This window comes from Sorex araneus, chromosome 2 (genome assembly GCF_027595985.1).
Source record: "Sorex araneus isolate mSorAra2 chromosome 2, mSorAra2.pri, whole genome shotgun sequence".
Taxonomy (NCBI): domain Eukaryota; kingdom Metazoa; phylum Chordata; class Mammalia; order Eulipotyphla; family Soricidae; genus Sorex; species Sorex araneus.
In genome coordinates, this window is record NC_073303.1 from 158756227 (window position 1) to 158777092 (window position 20866).

A 20866-nucleotide genomic window follows, 5' to 3' on the forward strand; every position below is an offset into this window, starting at 1 on the left:
TACACTCTGTACCCTCAACATGCTGATGAGAAATTGTTGTTTAAACCTGTTCTAACAATTTCCAAAAACACCTGTAGCACTGTCACTATCATCTCGTTGCTCATCAATTTGCTCGAGCGGGCACCAGTAACGTCTCCATTGGGAGACTTGTTACTGTTTTTGGCATATCGAATACACCACGGGGAGCTTGGCAGGCTCTGCTGCATGGGCAGGATATTCTTAGTTGCTTGCTGGGCTCTCCGAGAGGGATGGAAGAATCGAACCCAGGATGGGAAGTTAGAGATACGCCAGAGGGTCCTTCAGCGCCAGGCGTTCGCCTTTCCCAGGACTGATTTGCACATAAACGAACTTGGGCAAAAAACCCAGTTGGCTGTTGCAATGGGGAGTATGGGTCTCTAGCTACTCCCTTCCTCAGCAGGTGAGCCAAGGTCCACGTTGGTGGGGTGCGGGAGCATGCATTACGGCATTAAGCCTCCCAGCACTCATCTCTATAAAAGGCCTCCCACTGAAGGAAAAGAGCCCAGCAAGACAGCCCGAGCAACGTGCCGCCAATCATCGGGAGTAATAAGCAATAGAGAAATGGTGTACAGTATCAACTTGGCCCAAGGAGCCTTAGTGCCATCCTTCTTAATGGCGGTGCGCAGATCCTTGAGTTTCTGAGAGGAGCATAGGGGCCCATGTACAGGGTGCCCCTGGCACTACATGTACTGGATAAAGGGAGGTTGCATCTGGCAGGACACCAGATGGCTCAGGAACTGGATATGGGGGCGGGGTGGGGGCGGTGGGAACTGATGGCAGGGGCTGCATAGGCCAATTAACAGATTTGGCAGGACAAAGGAACGGCAGAGAGCTGCTCTCTGCAGGGCCCTTAGAAGCAGTACCTGACTCTTCCCTGCCAAGGGCTGCCCCGAGAGCTGCTCTCTGCAGGGCCCTTAGAAGCAGTACCTGACTCTTCCCTGCCAAGGGCTGCCCCGGGTGGACTTCTGTCCGCCTGGGGATGCATCCGAGGCCTCCTGTGCAGTTCAAGCATCTTCAAAAGACCCAGGGCACTGACGAAGGGCCTTAAGAGTGGCAAGCATTTCAGGGGAAATACTTTATCTCTCGCCTAAGCCCTAGAGGCCAGGAACTGGATTTGGGACCAGGTGAGTTTGGTGATCCAGGGAGCGATCTCACATACATGTCCCCCAAAAGCATCACCCTGAGACCAGCTAAGTTTCATGCTGCGAGGGAGCATAAGAGTTTCATGCTCCAGCTAAGTTTCATCCCTGCGAGAGCATAAGATCTCTTGCAATTTGTTTAGAATAAGAGAGTCCTTGGAGCTGATAACTCCTATGGTTGCGGATAGAGGGAGGAAGAGAGGATAAAGGTTGGGGGGGAGGGTGGGACAACACCTGGCCGGACCCCTCTCAAGATCTTAGGCTTCCCTTGGCATTGGAGCACAGGTATAACCCCTGCCAGGCTGCTCCTTTGCAGGGCAAGTCTCCTTCAGTCCCGACAGGATCCATGGAACCGCGCATTGGAGCCCACTCAGACTCCATAGCCAAAGCCATGGGGCCTTATTCACTCACGCTCCAGACACTCACTTGACGCCCCTCACTCACACGTTCAGAATCCAAAGGTGCAAGGAAAAGAGGTTGCTCCGGCACTGTGCTGGCACCAGCTGTGAATGAACAGAGAGAGATAGCTCAGGGTAAGATTGTTTCGCAAACAGCCCTGTAAATGGCCGTCTTACACGCAGGTGCGTGGGAGAGATCAGGAGGAAAATGAGACAAGAGAAGATAGTTGAGGGGCTGAAGAAGCCTGGTTTTCCCCCAGATTGGGTCAGGGGAACTCACCCGTCCGAAAACCTCACCAGTTACCTTTGTAGATGCCCCACGTTCAGGGTGCCAGATGTTGGGAACAGTTTTCCCTCAAAATGCCCGGACACGTTGTGCACTGGGTCCGGGCAGACGTGGGGTGAAGGATGACGGGTGTGCAGAGAAACACCCTCCGGGAGCAGCTGATGGCTGTTCACTTCATTGCCAAATACACACTTATTTTATAGGGGGTCTAGGCTTAAGAGGATGGTCCAGTCACCGAAAGTTTTGCATCATTGGCCTATCACCTCTCCCACTCTGCTTTGCCTTGGTCCAATCCCAGTCAAGGCTAGATGCTGCAGTTAGGATGACCTGCTAAGCATACATGACAGTTTCTGTGTCTAGGGCTCATGTGACTAGGAGGCCGAGTGAGGCTCAAGGCCGAACACCTGGTGCTGGCTGACACCCTGTTCTTGCCAACTTTGCCCAGATACTCCCTCTTGTGAGACTTCGCTTCTGGGCTGCTTTGCAAGGTCGGGTCTTATCTGCTCCAGTGCCCGTCACCAAGCTCCACACCATATGGTCCCCTGAGCAGAGCGAGGAGTGATCCCTGAGCACTCCAGCAGTTAGCCCTGAGTATCACAGGGTGTAGCCCGAAGGAAAACCCAAACACCAAAATGCTGGATATTCTATTCGCACAGAACCCCAGACTATGGCAACTTGGAAAGGCCAATAAGGTCAATTTTCCTAAGTAACTCTTGGTACTCCATTTTGGAGTCACCCACAGTCCTGGATGTTTTATAGTGGAGTCACCCACACCCGAGCTTGGGTGCATATCTATTTTGACTTGATGGAGCTCTATTCTGGAGCCATCTGCAGCCCTGTGCACTCCATTCTGAGGCAAGCAGCATTCTGACTTGGGTTGCACAATTTATATTTTTTCACTCCACAGCACCCCATCTTGGAGTCCATACCACGCGCCCCCTCAAACTGGGGCACTCCATTCAGGGCACTCTGAGTTCCCTGCATCCCAGCTGAGAATTCATAATTCCTTCATTTCACAGCACTCTATTCTGAAGTTGCCTGTAGCCCCTGGATGTGTAAATTTGCATTCACTTTACTGGACTATCTCTTATCATCTCTCTACTTTCATGTTACCAAGATACAGCCATTCCACTTCACTGTTCAGTCTTTTGAAATTCCTTTCTGTGAAAACTGACAAGGAACAGAGGAAATTCAGATGAAGCTTGAGACTTTCTTTTCCTGCAAAGTGCATAAAGTTTCATCAACCTGAAAACCACAGGTCCCTAAAAATGTAAGTGGTAAAGACCTGTTACCACACAGTGCAGAGCAAGTGGCTCTCGGGTGCCGCTTAATGACTGCCTTAGTGAGGGTGCAAGACTTAAAGTCAGCCCTGCTCTTCCCAGCACCCACTTCACCAGCAACCTCATGGACTAAGGCAGAGTGAGTTAACAGTGGGGCTGGAGAGATAGTACAGCGGATAGAGCGCTTGCCTTAGAGTCGGCTAACCAGATTCAATTCCAGGCATCCCATATGGCTCCTCAGGCACTGACAGGAATAACTCCTGAGTGCAGAGCCAGAAGTAACCCTGACCATCTCCAGATGTGGCCCCAACTGGCCCTCTCCCCCAAAATAGTGAGGTAGCACCATCTCCTCCCACTGAGAGACTGCCCTTGTCACCAGCAACATCTCCAGATATAAGACACTGCATTAGGGTTTCAGCATATGTGAAGTAAGGGGCAAGTGGGGAAGATGGAATTCAGTACAAAATTCAGTCCTTAGTGTGTCAAATGAGAAGACGTCTCTGTACTTACTCATCACCTAAGTTTCAGCATCTAATAGTATCACCTGCTATCATGGAATATATCTGCTATCCCAATATATTTTATAACAGTCATATTGTGTGTGTGTGTGTGTGTGTGTGTGTGTGTGTGTTTTGGTTTGGAGGCCACACCAACTGGTGCTTAAAGCTTACTCCTAGCTCTGTTCTTAGGGACCACTCCTGGCAGTGTTGAGGGGACCATACATGGTGTCGGATATAGAACCTGGGTCAGCCATGTACAAGGCAAGTACTTTACCCTATCAATTATTTCTCTAGCCTGAGGAAGTATATATTTTTAATTCTGAACATAAAATTATATGCCAAATAATGCCAAATTAATACTTCTTTCCTCTAATATACATTTTTATAAAACAAAAACTGTTTCATTGGAAATTCATTTATATAACAATATCTGGAACCTTCTTAGAATTCTAACTATAATTTGTTTTTAATCATTTTTACCCATTGATTATAGCCACAATTAATAACAATTACTATTATGGTGATTACTAATAACTATAACAGAGGAATCACTCCAACAAATATACAAAGGTTTTATTTAAAATTAGAGATGCAAATACAAATTAAATAAGCACAATATAAAATACTGAAAACTTCATGGAACAGATCAAAAATATTTAATTCATTCACTATATATACAATTAAATTAAAGAGAATTTAAACTAATACAAAATCAAACTGTTTTAAATTAAATTATTTTTAAACTCATTAACATTTAAAATGATTACAAAACCAAAAAATTCAATTAGAGCAACTACAGAATGACTTCTGTTGTCAGCTAAATAATTATGGAAATAAACATAAATATTATTTCTGTTCACAAACTAAAAGCACCTCATTTTAAAATAAACATTTCTCCCCCGTCCAGGCTGGGGGAGCAGGTTCAATCCCCACACCTCAGAGTACCCCGAGCCTTGCCAGGAACCATCCCTAATCGCAGTGCCAGAAATGAGACCTAAACACCACAAGGTTTGGCCCAAAACACAAAGAAACTCAGACACACAAACATGCACACAAATGTACAAGAGCACCAGAGCATACACACAGAGCTCTGTATCTCTCCAATGCTCCAATGTTGTGAGATCTTTTGATGTGTGTGCTTTCAAGAGTGTGTGTGTGTGTGTGTGTGTGTGTGTGTGTGTGTGTGTTGCCACACCCAGCAGATCGAGGTGTTTGGGGTCCTCTCTCACAGTGCTGGTGGGGGACCATGTGGTGCTATGGCCGAAAGCCAGGCCTCCCAAGTACAAAGACAGCATTCAACCCATTGAGCTTTCTGTCCCCTTAATTACCTGCTTATTTATTTATTTATTTATTTATTGCTTTGGGACCACACCCAACTATGCTCAGGGATCTGCACTCAGGAATTACTCCTGGCCATGCTCAAGGGACCAGATGGGATGCTGGGGATCAAAGTCAGTAGTTCTGTGCAAGGCAAATGTCCTACCCTCTATACTATTGCTCCAGCCCTTGATTACCAATTTGGGGGTTTGTGGGTTTTTTGTTTCTTTTTTTTTTTTTTTTTTTGCATCACACCCAGTGATGGTCAGGAGTTCCTCCTGGCTCTGCACTCAGGAATTATTCCTGGCGGTTCTCGGGGGACCAGATGGGGGACTATATGGGATACCGGGGATTGAACCCAGGTAATTACTGATTTTTAAGTGGCACAATAGGCTTGATCAAATGAAAGCAACATTTAAAATGTCAGGATATTCCTTACAGACTCTTTCTGCTTTGTTTATGAATTAGTGGGTCATATATGTTAAAAGTCAAAATATTGCAGTAAATATCCCTCAAAAAGTATATGCTAAAAAACATATACATTAAACCTTTAAGTCTTCATTTAAGAATGGGAAACTGATCGGACAATTTTTATATTTTTACTTTTTTTTTATAAAAAAGTTTCATATTTGTATAGTTATAAATCCAGTTTTAAGGATTTGCATGAAAAATAATCAAGGGAGAGAGTAAGGATATCTTAAGCATATTTCAAGTCAACAGTATTTCTGGAAATACAAAAAGTGACACTAGACCTGTCTTACGTAGATAACAGGAAAGTACTCTATCCTGATGTTTATATGCTTAACATAATCCAACAAAAACAAAAAGAAAAATTTACACTCTATACTTAAGAACAGCACTCACTTATTCAAGAATAGCTAATCTACATATATACAAACAACTATGTGACTAAATGAAGTTTCCTACAACATGCATATTATGAGGCCATTTATAACTAAACTTATAAAACCAGGCTATATTGTATATATTTCAGCTGTTGTGATTAGTTTTTTGTATATCAGGGAGTCAAAACTTTAGCATCTATTCTGTAAAACTAAACACAAAACACAATCAAACTCAACATTTTACTAAATTTTACTAAAAAATTTTATATAGTTCAACAACCGGTCATACTTCGATCATTAAATAAATGTACTCCAAGATGCAGTTAGTCTTTTTAAATTTTTATTTCTATTCTTAAAAACTACTAAAATCAAATTAGTTGTTTTGAAATTTTTTAATGTTCTGAACAAATTATTTTCCACAAATAACTTGCCTTACACAGTAGAGTTCTAGCTAAAAAACTTATCTTTCAAAAAGAGTAAAAAATATGTAGATTTCCTCACTGACTTATAAGTGTACAGGAGAGAGAGAGGGAGAGAGAAAGACAGAGAGGAGAGAGAAGAGAGAGAGAGAGGGAGGGAGGGAGGGAGGAAACGCACCTGCCATAGAGGCAGGCAGGGGGGTAGGGGGTGGGGGTGACAGGCGGGAACCTGGGGACACTGGTGCTGGGAAATGTACAGTGGTGGAGGGGATGGGTGTTAGAATACTGTATGAATGAAACCTAATCATGAACAGCTTTGTAATGGTGTATCTCACAGTGATTCAATAAAAAGTTTTTTAAAAGTATAGATTAATGCTATAAAATAAAAATTTGGGATACAAAAGTTTTAAGTTTTCACAGTTTATTTACACTAACTAGCAATAGCATCAGACCAGCAATTTAACTTCTCTGTGCATCAGCTTCATTTCTAAAACAAAGAAATAAAAACCTTCTCTAAGATTCTTTCCAGATCTCACATGGTATAATTCTGTGCGTCACAGGAATACTTCATTAATATACTGATTTTCCACAAAATAAGAGAACTGACATGAACTAAAATGGCACAACTAAACTAAAGTCTTCCTATCAGGAAAAAACAAAACAAAACACAAAGATCTTCATGTTGAAGATCAATTTATCAAAATTACTGGACTCTGATTTTCTGTTAACCTGACCAATAACTGAAACCAAGTACTTTAATTCCATAAATTATTTAAAAATTACATTACAAATCTATTAAAATATATTAAATCCATACCACAACTTTTTAATTTTCCTAATTCTAATTTTCATTATTGTCATTCGTCAACATTCAAAAGAATCTATATATTAAGTTAGGAACTACTTCCTATTTTTGCACTTCATAAAACTAGAAGTTAAATAAAGAGTAGAATATTAGTATCAAATTCTGTCAAATTTTAATGATGCTAGCAATATATATGTGCTAGAAAAAAATTAACTAAAGCGAAAGTAAAAAAAATGGAAATAATTTTGCTGTCAAAGCAAATAAAATGAAGTAAAAACACACCTTCATAAGGGTTTGTCAAAAGAGCAGAACATCGGCGCATATGCTGCCTGAGCCCATGTGCTGCTTGCACCCACATGGCCAAGCACATGTGTTGCCCAAGCACATGTGTCGCCCGCATCTCCCCTCTTGAGATGTGTACTTTCATGCTTTCGTACTTTTGTGTCTAAAGCTCGGTTATGTGTAGGGGCTTCCTCCACCCTTGGAGAAGCCCGAGTTCTCTCATGAGCGCATTATTTTCACTATTCATTATTTTCACTATTCTCTCCCACTTATCCCTTCCTCCTTCCCTCAGAAACCTCTAAATAAAATCTATTTACTTCAAAAAAAAAAAAAAGAGCAGAACATCATACGTGTGGGGTAATACTCTGCTTCTCCTTCCCAGGCCAGTCTGCCTGTATCGGATGGCCTGAGAATGTTATAAAGATCCAGACCATCCGTGGCAGAGAAAAAGATTTCCACAGTAGCCTTAGATTAACAATGAAATACTTACTGGGTACAAAAGGGGAGTGGAAGGGAGGAACAGGCAATTAGGTTCAACTAGCAATTAGTAATGAATTCAATCAGCAATGAATGATGCTAGAATATTGGTGGTAGGTGTGGTATGATATACATATTTATTGAGACATGAAGCTGTAATGAAACTTCGTAGTACTGAAAACCAATACTTTATGTCTACATATTTTTTACATAAGAAAAAAAATTAAATAATAATTGTTTTTTCTGCCACTCCTTACAAAGGGGTGTCGGGGAGGGAGAAGACGAAGCAGAAACCTGCTTGGGGAATACTGAACCATAACAATTTGGAAATTTTTATGAGAAATTAAATACACCATGAAGCAGTACTTTGGTACTAGTTCAGTGCAAGCGGTTTTTCTTTGTCTAACTACAGGCAGCAAATGAGGCACTTAATTGTGAAATAGAAAAATAGGGTATATTTAAGAAAAACTTTAAAACCACCCATCCAAGGTAATTAGCATTATTCAAACAGTAAAAAAAAAGTCTGTTTTTATTGAATTTGCATTCAGAGTTACACATGCGTCACTAGAGGAAGTCCTTCCAAACATAAAATGGCTGATTTGTTTATAGGAGACAGAAAATACTTGTTTTCAAAAGATTCTGGATTTCTGAAAATGAAACCCATATCTTCTCAACCTGAGTGCTACATATTTATACATCAAGGAAAACCTTACTCATACTAAACATTTTTCACTATTATCAAAGTAGAATATGTGATCCCTAACTTTATTCTTGAAAGATCAGAAGCTCTTATTTTATATAAATTAAGAGTACCTAAAAAAAAATAAAAATTAAAAAAAGTGTATCTATGTCTGAAACAAAATCATGAATAAATATTTAGCACCTAAATTTAGAGATCACTTAAGTATTGCCATAGTTTTAAGCAGTTGTATGCCCACAGATTGGGGGAAATCAGAAATTATTGTTCAATGATATTAGAGCATTCTCAAAGACTAAAATAACAAACTTATGCTGGGCTGAAGACCTATCTCAGTGACAGAGCACTTGCCTTGCAAGTCTGGGGTCCTGGGCTTGATCCCCATCACCAAGAAAAAAATAAATAAAATATCAAGCTTTCAAAAATTATCCGTTATTTGTAAATATACCTGATATTCAAACACAACACTATCACTTCTCCCAGAAGTCACAGATAAAAAATTCTTTTTTTTTTTTTTTTTTTTGCTTTTGGGGTCACACCTGGCGATGCACAGGGGTTACTCCTGGCTCTGCACTCAGGAATTACTCCTGGCGGTGCTCAGGGGACCATATGGGATGCTGGGATTCGAACCCGGGTCGGCCGCGTGCAAGGCAAACGCCCTACCCACTGTGCTATCACTCCAGCCCCAGATAAAAAAAATTTTTAATGAGTTTACTGTGAGGTTTATTTTTTTCTTAACCACCATTGTTTTTGAAATGTGGCACTTTTTCAGAAATTTAGATAGAAAGCAATCCCTTTTTAAAATATCATCTTATTGGGGCCTGAGAGATAACACAACAGGTAAGGTGCTTGCCTTGTATGCAGCCCCCCACCCTGTATTCTACCCCCAGCATCCCCCCCTGATCTCCTAAAAAACTGCCAGGAGTGATTCCTGAGGGCAGAGCAAGGAGTAACCCCAGAACATCACCAAGTGTGGCCCAAAAACCAAAAATTTAAGTAAATAAAAATCATTTTATTTGACTATCATGAATGTTTTTCATTATGAGACCGAGATCAAAAGTTAAGCAGGAGGTCAGCGATGGAGCATTTGCCTTGCGTGAATGAGACGCTGGGCTCAATCCCAGCACCACACACACTAAACCAAGTTAAGTATTTCCCTCGGTCAATGGTAAAGCACATGTCTGCTCTGGGCCTGATCCCCGTCTCCACAAAACAGAAGAGAAAGTAAATGACTGTGGACCTTCTGATAAAATATACAAAGAAAATATAAAGTAGAAACATAAAATTACATTAATTTTTGGTAACATGTTGGCACAAAAAATGTTTATCTGTAGGATTAAAAAGTACGAAGGAAAAGAAAAACTGTTTCGAGTGACATTATTCCCAGTGAACTGAGCCTTGTACCTGCCCTCTTCACATCGAAGGAAAATGCTCCCGTGCTGCCTCTTGAAACGAGCCTGATCTGAATTCTGGACGGTATACTGTTTTGTGTATTAAAACTGATAATGTAACTTTTATATTTTAGTGCCAGGGTTCAAATCCAAGGCTTTCCCCGTGGAAATAGCCCATACTCTCACTCACCTACATCCTGAGCCTGATACAATATTAGTTACAGGCTTCCACAAGACAATGTGGACAATTCTCACTGGGGAAAAAAAAATCCTATAATCTCATTCCCCCCCCCACCCTATTTCCTTATTTAAAAGTTTTTCTTGACTCAGAAAATCATAATAAAGAGTTTCAGGACAGGGGGGCAGCCCTGGGGCCCACACCGAGCAGTTCTCAGGAACTGCTCTGACTCTGCTCACAAGTGCTCCCAGCAGTGCTCAGAGGGACCAGGTGTAGCACCTGAGACTAAAGACTGGTTCAGTATCCTCTCAGCCCACTGAGCTGTCTCGCCAGCCCAAAATACAAACCCCTTTTGTTATTTATTTTGATTTTGCAATAATAAGGACTACAGGGAAGAAAAAAAATTTTAATGTTCTTACTCCAAGTATCCTGGCAAATAGCAGTACACAATCCTCATTGTCATTTACGTGTAATTTAACCACTTACAGCCTCTGCTACATAATTCCCTCACAGACAGAATTTAAATTGTACAATTTATTTTTTAAGGTAAAATTTCTCTCTAGTTATTTTTCAAAAAAGAAATAAGAAATTTGAAAAAAAGAATACACGTGACCAGTTGTTAGGAAATAAAGTGCATAAAGCTTTCACTATAAATAGTTTGCAAAGTAAAAAGCTGACAAAATCAAAATATTCTTCAAGTCAGTGCCTAGAATACAGAAATTACAAAACAAGAAAACAAATACTACATAAATAGTAACAAAATTGGGGGAACATTCTCCTTCAAAACAAAACAAAAAAAAGGTTGACAAAAAAATTCTTAAGTGGATTTCTGCTTCCCATATAACAGACAAGCTACACAGTAATACCCACAGGTAATACCTGAAATGAAGAATCACATTCTGACTGCTGCTCTTGAACTTCTGTATTTAATTTACAATTCTCTGGTGTCTGACTGACTTCATCCTCCACACAAGGCGACATGCCAGGAGAACCATCAGCAGAAGCATCGTCAGACATAGCTTCTAATTTTTCAGGGGAGTGAGCTATGGGGAGCTTGCTGTCATCTCCTGCCCCCTCATCAAAATTTGTCCTTTCATCAGCATCTTCGAGCTCTTGAACTGAAGTTAAATACTGTTCGAGCAGACTATTATCCTGCTCATTGTTTGAGCTTTCCTTACTCCATTCACCGTGTTCTTCACTGACATCCCCTAAATCGGATTCTTTGCCATATTTGACAGTGTCAAGAGAATTCGCCATTATGGAATTCTCGCTGCCTTCTGTGGAACTTTTTTCAAAATCCAAAGAATCCTGTAAACAGTGAGTGTGGTCTGTTATGGAGGAATGAAAACCAGAGTCTGGAAATTCTGGTAAGGACTTCTCTTGGGGTGCTTCATTAGGTGCAAGGAACCAATCAGAATTTGTTTCTGAAGCTAACTCCTGACTTTGGGTGCTTACTGGGAGTTCTGCTGGCATCAGAGTGCTTGATATTGGAGGATTATCAGTATGCCACGAATTTAGACGCTGGTCCACAGTCTGCTGCCAAGCCTGAAGAGATCTTACCTATAAACCAAAGTGTATCATTTTTACTAAAAGGTTAAAATCGGGGTCAGAGAGAAAGTATAGTGGGTAAGGCACTTGCACTACACACAGCAGACCCCAGGTCAGTCCCTAGCATCCCATAGGGTCTCCTGAGCATTGCCAGGAGTAATTCCTGAGCCAGAAGTAGCCCCTAAGGACTGCCGGGTATGGCCCACAAATAAATAAAAAGCTGGAACCATGTCTGTTTTACAATCATCTGATAAATTTTGCGAGGAACCTAAAGAGGATGGAGAAGGCGAATCTGGCACTTGCTATTTGGTCCGAAAGTGTTTGAGGGTCACCAGAACTACACCTGATACTCTGCGGGCTAAGTGATACCAGGGATTAAATCCAACATTTCCCGAGCTCTACCACTTAAACCTCCTCTGAAATCTTGTCCTATTGAAAAAGGAAGCCTCAGTTTCCTCTTGCCAGTAAGACAGAAAGCCACAATTTCTTCTTTCCAGATGTTCCATCTCTCCCCCATCAATCTGACACACATTCAACGCCCAAGGTTTTGTCTAGGCATTCCCGGGGATTCCAGGAATATAATGCTCTGCGCTGGAGTCCAGGCTGATAGGGAAACTAAGAGCCATTAGGCCTGGAACATGTGTTTTCCCTTGCCTGTGAAGAAGGAAGTCACAGTTTCCCCTTGCCACTTTTTCCGCACTGATCTGACACATTTCACTCCCAAAATCCTACTCCAGTAGTTATAGAGAATTCCAGGACCATAAAACTCTGATTCTAGGCCGACGGGGCAACTAAGATAAGGGCAAAATGCCCCAAACAGGGCCAGAGCAACAGTACAATGGGCAGAGCGTTAGCCTTGCACACAGTCAACCCGGTTCAGTCCCCAACATCCCCTATGCTCCCCTGAGCACCACCAGGAGTGATTCCTGAGTACAGAGCCAGGAGTAACCACTGAGCATCTCTGGGTGTGACCCAAAAAAAGCCCAAAACAAAAAATGGCCAAAATGCCCAAAACGATTTGGACCAGCAAGACATCATTGTAATTCTCCGGCACCTTTTGTAAACACTTGCCAAATCCTGAGCTCTTTGGAGAAATTGTAAAACAACTCCTGGTACTCAAGAGCTAGCTCGCTGCTAGTTGAGAAAACTCAAGGAGAAACACACAGCTGAATGTATTCTTAGACAAGAGCTTACCTTGTGATCAGACATAACAATTTTCACATAAAAGTTGTTTTTCTTTTTACATTTATTGATTTTAATATTGGAGCTTTGTTTTCTAATCAATTCTTTTTTGAAAAAAATTTTTAATAATGTAGGAGTACTGCTATTTATTCAGCCATTGATTAAACTGATTGAATTGGGCATGAACTCCATATATCTAATCAATTTCAATTCTTGAATTATATCAACAGTTGTGGCTTTTGCCTTCATTAAAATGAATAAACCCTTTGAAAATTAAAAAAAAAAAAAAGCTCTTCTGAAAGCCATTAGGGGCTTGTTCTTCAAGGCTGTGTTCTCTCCTGAACACGTATCTTGTTTGCTTGTCTCTATATGTCTTTGCTAGCTTTTCCACTCTGGAGAACATATACTTCCTCTTTTTCTCTTCTCATGTCGTCTAAGTTTCATTGAACAAATATTATCTTGCTTCATTAAAAAGAAAAATTGTGGGGACCAGAGAGAGGGTACAGTGGGTAGGACATTTGCCACATGCGAGACACGCACCCTACCTGCGATCTATCACTTGCCCATACCCCCCACCCCCACCAACTAATAAAAAAACCCTTTTCTGATGGGGTGGTGACATTTTTTGCTAGACAGATACCATGGCAAGAAGCTAACCATAACTTTCAGGCTTGGGGCTGGAGCGATAGTAGAGCAGGAAGGGTTTTTGCCTTGCATATGGCTGCTAGAGTTCAGTCCCCAGGACCCCAGATCCCTACCCTGACCCCCATCTCCAGCCCTCCAGGAGTAAGCCCTGAGTGCTGAGTAAGCCCAGGTGTGGACCAAAAACAATAAATTTTAAAATATTTTGTTTTATTTATTTATTTATTTGCTTTTGGGTCACACCTGGCGATGCACAGGGGTCACTCCTGGCTCTGCACTCAGGAATCACCCCTGGTGGTGCTCAGGGGACCATATGGAATGCTGGGAATTGAACCCGGGTCGGCCACGTGCAAGGCAAACGCCCCACCCGCTGTGCTATCGCTCCAGCCCCTAAAAATATCTTAATGCAGGACTGGCCTGCCATTCTCACAAATCAATGATGCTGCACCTGAAATTCGGGCTCCCAATTTAATGTTCCTTCTTGGTCTGAAGAAATCAGGGCACTCGCATGCGCCCCTATGTCCTGCAGCAAGTTTCTTCTCAAACCAAGAATCAAGCCCTCACCCTCTAACACTGTCACTGGGAGATTTCCCCAGTAACAAATATATACTGAGTTCTCTTTAATAGAACAGATTAGAATCTAAGGTGTGCTAACCCCCTTCCCACCTCCCAAAAAATAACCCTATCTCTAACCTTGAGGAGGAATGATAAGGCTGATTATTCTAAGATTATCCAACTATTCTAAAATTTTTCTGTGTTCTTACATTAGGCAAGTTGGCAGGAGGGGGTTTACCTGGTTCCAAAGGAATCTGACAGCTTCTTCTTGCACAAATTTCTTAATACGTTCTTCATCTCTTTCTTTTCTTAACCTACAATAATTCAAAATCCATTACTGATAAAAGGAAAGGTGCTTTGACTTGTACTTCTTGCACAAAAAATAAACAAGTGCATTATAAAGAATTAATAATTTATAACAGTCCTTTCCACTTTTAGAATCCCTAAGCAGAAATGTAGCTTTAAACTAAGACTCAACATTGATACCAAATGAGATGTGATTGAAATACAGATATTTGTTCTATAAATTACTGTCAATGATTAAAAAAACAAACAAATTTAAATGTCAAGTGGTTCTTTAATCAACCTGGTTTCTAGTTAATAATACCAAAAAAGGCAGGAGATGCAGAAAGGAATGGTTTCTCAAAGCTTTCTAAGAGTTCATTAGGGGACCAGAGAGCTAGTACAGTGGGTGGGGCACTTGCCTTGCACATGGCCCACCCAGGTTGGATCCCTGGAACCCCATATGTCCCCTGAGCCTGCCAAGAGTGATCCCTGAATGAAGAACCAGGAGTAAGGTAAACCCTAAGCACAGCCGGGAGTGTTCCAAAAACTGAAAAAAGCTGATTACAATCACAGCTTGAAATCTCTACTCATAGGCCATCAAACCTCATAGGCCATCCAATCCGATCCCTACCAAACTCCTTACGATCATCAACAGAGTTCTCAATCTCATTTCCCATCATCCATTAAAGATTTATTCGCTGCCATCCTCTTCATGCTTATATCCATGACAAACGTAAGGTTCTATTAAGCTGTCCAACACAAGGCTGTCACCACCATCATTTTATTCTGACTTTCTGACCCAACGCTCGATAATTCCAATTTCTCTGACTCCCCCAGCCTTTCTGTGCCACCTGGGAGTCCAGAAATGCACAACTGTTCTTGTGCAATGACTTAAGCACATAAACCACTATCTCCCTATTCTCAATTACTCTTACACCACACTGCAATGACACAGATGCCCAATTTCCATCTCTGACTTAATGATCATTCTTCCCATCTTTCCTTCTAACTTACTGAAACCCCAACATCTGTTATTATAAAATATCACTCCCAAATATCTTCACCTCCCTCCTCTTCCTTCTTTCATATTCCTCTTGGTGGGGGGGGGGGGCACTCATTCCTAGCTGAACCAAATTATGATGATCCAAATCAGAAAAGAGAGCTGAGAGATGATGAAGAAATCACACAACCTATTCTGTTCTTTGGCACTGTTTGCCCTCATACCATCCAGCAAGCCTCTGTACTCTCATAAATCCAATTTTAAGATGAATATTCACACATTACACATTTTATTTGGTGTTGGGGTTTTGTTGTCTGTGTGATTGTTCTGAGTTTGGGGTTTTTTCCTGCTTTGTTATTTGGTAACCCAGGGTCTCCCACATATAGGGCAAGCACTCTACCCCTGAATTGCGTCGCTGAACTTCACCTACAATTTTTTCTTTCTTTTCTTTTTTTGTTTTGGGGCACATCCAGCAGTGCTCAATGGGACTACTCCTGGTGGCACGCAGAAGACCATTCAGTGGTGAGGATAAAACTCAGGCTCAAAGCATGCGAAGCACACACTCCAGCCCCTGGTGCTCTCTCCCCAGCCCTCACTTCTCTTCTTAAATCTCCCACACTCTCACCCTCTTCTTTATTTTTTTATAAAAAAATAATTAAAAAAAGAGTGATATCTGAGTCCAAAGCCAGGAGCCCTGAGAAACACCAGACTCAAACAAAAATAAAAAAAAAAATCAAGAATTGAATCGGAGGTTGGTTGGGATTTAGAAGGAACCTTCATGTGTTCTCCCTACACTGCAGGGTGTTTAGGAGAAATTATTTCCTTACTGCCAAACACACAAGGCCAAGATAGAGGTGAGGATGGCAGTAGGCCTGTCAGAGGAGGGGACGGAAGCAAGGCTCAATTGATGTGCCTTCCATGCGATTGACCTGAATTTGATCCCTGGTACCCCATAGGGCCCTCTTGCCTGCCACCCCCCACACCCAGCCAGAAGTGATCCCTGAGCTCAGAGCTAGGAGTAAGCCTTGAGCATAAGACCACATCTAATGCATCTTTTTTCCTTTGTTGGGGAAGGGGGAGAGTGACATTGGAACATCTGCAGTGGTCAGAGATGGTGCTAAGGGACCACGCAAGTGCTGAGGATCTAACTGGATCAAACACATGCAAGGCAAGTGCCTTCACCCCTGTACTTTCCCCACAGCACCAGGGTGAGAATTCCCAGTGGTCACTTCTCAACTTGAGGAAGTGCCTTAAGCCCTGAACCATCTTTTCTGGCCCTTCTGGTCTCCTCTGTCCTCTGTCAACCACTCCTTTCTCGTCTTTACCACAACAGTGACCCCCAGAACTAAACTACACATTCAACTATTATTCAACGTGTTCCAAAGTCCTTCAATGTGCTTCTGGTTTTTTGTTGTTGTTGTTGTTGTTTGCTATTTGGGTCACACCCAGTGATGCTCAGGGGTTACTCCTGGCTCATGCACTCAGAATTACTCCTGGCGGTGCTCGGGGGATCATATGGGATGCTGGGAATCGATCCCGCGTCAGCCGCATGTGCCTTATCCAATGTGCAATTATTGCTCCAGCCCCTGCTTCTGTTCTTAAGATGCTCCCTAAAAAGTAAAGAGTTTGGAGCAGGAGTAAAGTGATATTACAGAGGGTAGGGCACTTGCCATTCATGCTGCATGCTTGACACCCCTCCAGGCTCCCCTCGATACCCAGAACCCACTGGGAGTGACCCCTGAGTATAAAGCCAGGAGTAAGCTTTGAGCACCATAGGGTGTGACCCCCCCCATCGAACCCCCCAAAACAAATTTCAAACACTGCCCTTGACTGACTCCTGAAAATAAATTCCAGCCCTTGGACTCTCCTGCCTGAGAAGAGTATTTTGTATACCTGAGAACTAAGGTTAACACCAGAAAGTTTACGCCTTTATAAATACCTGTTTGTCCCCAGGTTCCCTGGCTGCCCCCATCAGTCTGACCTTGAAGAGAGGTCAGTTAAGACCAGTTCCAAAGTCACTCAAGGCCGACGCGTCTGAACCCAGTAACACCCCCTGAATCTCAAGGCTTATAGTGAACTTCCCTGACTGGAAACCCTTCTAGGCTGTTCCACAAGGTCACCTGGAGAATGCAGCTGCACAACTGCACTGGGAGAAGACAACTAGAAGCTCATGCCTGGCCTCTTCTGGACTCTCTCCTACACACCCCTTTTCTTTGCCGGCTGTAGCCCGTATTCTTTTTTTTTTCTTTTTGGGTCACACCCAGTGATGCTCAGGGGTTACTCCTGGCTTTGTACTCAGGAATTACTCCTGGCGGGGCTTGGGGGACCATATGGGATGCCGGGGATCGAACCCGGGTCGGCCACGTGCAAGGCCAACAAACGCCTTACCCGCTGTGCTATCAATCCGGCCCCCTAGCCCGTATTCTTTCACTGTGATAAACCATAATCAGGAATAATTTTCGTGGAGTCCCCAAAATCATCAACCCGAAGAATTGTCCTAGGAGCCCCTGATACCAATAAGCCTCCAGTTTTTAAATCTAATACTTAGTCCTCTTTTTCCTACAGTGGTTTTCTTCTCTCCTGAAACTTGTTCATGTTCAGAACACACTTTCCTAGTTTTCCTAACACTCCAGATGTATCTTCTCAGATTCTTTTATAGCCTCCTCCTTATCTCCTGGTAATATTCATAAATTGGCAGGTTAAAATATGAATACTCTAAATTTACCCTTATTTGAGGGGGTGGAGAATATTGATAGTTGAAATATGTGAACTTTAGGAGGAAGGAATAATCCCTAATTAAAAAAAAAAGTTCCGGGGCTGGAGCAATAGCACAGTGGGTAGGGCGTTTGCCTTGCACGTGGCCGACCCGGGTTCGATTCCCAGCATCCCATATGGTCCCCCGAGCACCGCCAGGAGTAATTCCTGAGTGCATGAGCCAGGAGTAACCCCTGTGCATTGCCGGGTGTAACCCAAAAAGCAAAAAAAAAAAAAAAAAAGTTCCCAGAATTTTATGGACTTTTAAGTCCCTGCTAATGTTTTCCATCCTTATGTCACCTACTAATCTCAAGACAGTCTCACCTCCTCAGTTTTATGCCTATTCGAACTTTCTATATTTATATTTAGGTTTACAGGTGCCAATGAGCGTGTTAACTGTTCACTGCTTGAATGCATCATGCACCAATCAGCATTCTAGAGGTGGAGGCATCTGACAGTTTTTGCCCACAAAGAGCTTCCAGTGTGTTGGAGAAGAAAAGTAAACCAAGAATTGCAAGAGTGTGAAAAGTGCTGTGACCATTGCAACTAGTGACTCTGTGTTCTGAATCCATTAAAAAATGAATCTGGAACCAGCGCACCAGCAACAGGGAGACTAAACGGGACCCTGGACCCACCTCCTAATCTCATCAGTCAGGCAGACGATGTGCTCCTGCATTCTGCGCAGCCGGATTTCATAGCGCACGTCTTTGACCTGCGGGTTGAAGTTCCGGGCATGAAAGCCCCGCCAACAGGCCTGAAGCTTGGTGGCCGCCTCATTCAATGTCTGAAGGGTGGCTTTATCTTCTCCCGACACCACACATCTCTGGGCTGAGCCCCGGCAGGGAAGCTTCTCTGAAGGTGTCTGAGACAGGGTTTCTTCCCAGTCTGGTAGTGTTCGGAGGACACTGCGTCCAAATGACTCAGGAAAAGAGGTAAGACTGTGCATGTGCACGCCGTCCTTCAAGCAAGCGCTGGTAACTGCTGACTCAGGATAAGGGAACAGCTCCCCTCTCCCATTTACATCTGTACTGATCACCCTTTCCACCACTGGAACAGAATTTCCATTTGCAGCCCAAAAGGCCATTTCCTCTTCCTTGTCCAACTCATGGTTTTCCAGTCTTTTCACAGCCTCAGGTGAAACGCCCGCCTCTTCTGGGCCCAAGTTAATGCCCTGTAACCTCAGCTCAACTGTGGGTGAAACTGGAGAAAGTCCTGACGCAACTGGCATGAAAGTAGACTCTGAGGAGAGAAGGCTACAGTTCAGCTTGTCCTCGTCTGTCTGTATGTCTTCCAGGTGCAAGTCGTTTCGAGAGTATCTTGCAGTGTGCACAGAAGCAGCGGGGAAGTTACTCTTCGCAGCATACTGATCATCGTTACTGCTTACACCCACCCAAGAGTTGACTTGGATGACAGGTTCTGGAAGATCAAAAGAGGACCATTTATAGGTTTCATTAGGGGGCTTCACATGACAGTTCTCAGAGGCTACTCGGGCACAGTGCTCAGGAGAGTGCGGTGCTGGGGAGCAAGCCCGAGTCTGTTACACACAAAGCATGCAGAACCGACCTTTGAATTATCCCCCGATCCTAATGAAGATTACTGAAACTGCTAAATAGGTTTTTGGTTTTTCTCTTTAGTCTGAGTTTCACTGAAGTATAAAATAAAAACTGTAGATATTTAAAGTGTACATTGGAACTGGGCTGGAGTGGGTATGGCACCTTGCACAGAGCCAACCTGGGTTCGACCCCTGGCATCCCAGATGGTCTCCTGAGTACCACCAGGAGTGATTCCTGAGTGCAGAGCCAGGAGTAACCTGTGAGCATTGTTGAGTGTGATCCAAAAACAAAACAAAACAACAACAACAAAAAAAGTATCCCTTGTAAGAGGAGTTTCCCCATCTATTTATACATCTATCACTTCACAGTTTTCCCCAATTGTTTTGGACGGGGGTGAGAAAAGAGGCTTTTGGTTTGCTTTGGGGTTGGTTTTTCTGTTGGTTTGTTTTTTGGCTCACACCTGGCTATGCTCAGGGATTATTCCTGGCAGTGCTCAGGGGACCAAATGTAGTGCCAGAGATCAAACTGGAGCAGTGATAAGCAAAGCAAGAACCTTATACCCTTAACTCTCTCTCCTGCCCTAGAGAGGCATTTTTAATAATATACATTTTTTTTGGTGGTGGTGGAGGGGCATATACCCCTGACTCTGCACTCAGGGGTCATTCCTCAGGGCCTCAGGGGACTACATGTGATACCCAGGAATAAAACCTGGGTACTATCTAGGGTCAGCAATACTCTCTCTGGCCCCACCTCAATCTTTTTTAATGGCATTTAATCCTTTAAATAAAATAAAATACCTTCAGTGATCTCCTCCAATATGCCCCCCAAACAGTAAATACTTCAAAGAAAATAAGTTCTTAAAATAATTCTAAGAATAATTAAAATATTAAATTAATACAAATTATAAGTTCTCTAATTGCTTTTAAAAATTACAGGCAGTGGGGGCTGGAGAGATAGCACAGCGGGTAGGGTGTTTGCCTTGCACGTGGCCGACCCAGGTTCGATTCCCAGCATCCCATATGGTCCCCCAGCACTGCCAGGAGTAATTCCTGAGTGCAGAGTCAGGAGTAACCCCTGTGCACTGCCGGGTGTGACCCAAAAAAAAAGCAAAACCAAAAAAAATAATAATAATAATAAAAATAAAAATTACAGGCAGAGGGGCTGGAGTGATAGCACAGCAGGTAGAACGTCTGCCTTGCACGCGGCCGACCCAGGTTCGATTCCCAGCATCCCATATGGTCCCCCAGCACTGCCGGGAGTAATTCCTGAGTGCATGAGCCAGGAGTAACCCCTGTGTATCGCCAGGTGTGACCCA

At 42.9% G+C, this 20866-nt stretch overlaps 1 protein-coding gene across 1 annotated transcript in view; it reads right to left on the reverse strand.

Annotated features, from left to right (window-relative positions):
- Positions 1-4173: 4173 nt before the first annotated feature.
- The window catches only part of CEP97 (centrosomal protein 97), a 37548-nt gene continuing 20855 nt past the window's right edge, over positions 4174-20866 (reverse strand). Inside the window, exons 9-11 of the mRNA XM_004606740.2 lie at positions 18634-19414; positions 14198-14273; positions 4174-11592 (exon numbers count right to left, since the gene is read on the reverse strand). Coding sequence (XP_004606797.2) covers positions 10885-11592; positions 14198-14273; positions 18634-19414 — 1565 coding nt within the window. The 3' untranslated portion in view covers positions 4174-10884. The remainder of the gene's footprint in view (positions 11593-14197; positions 14274-18633; positions 19415-20866) is intronic.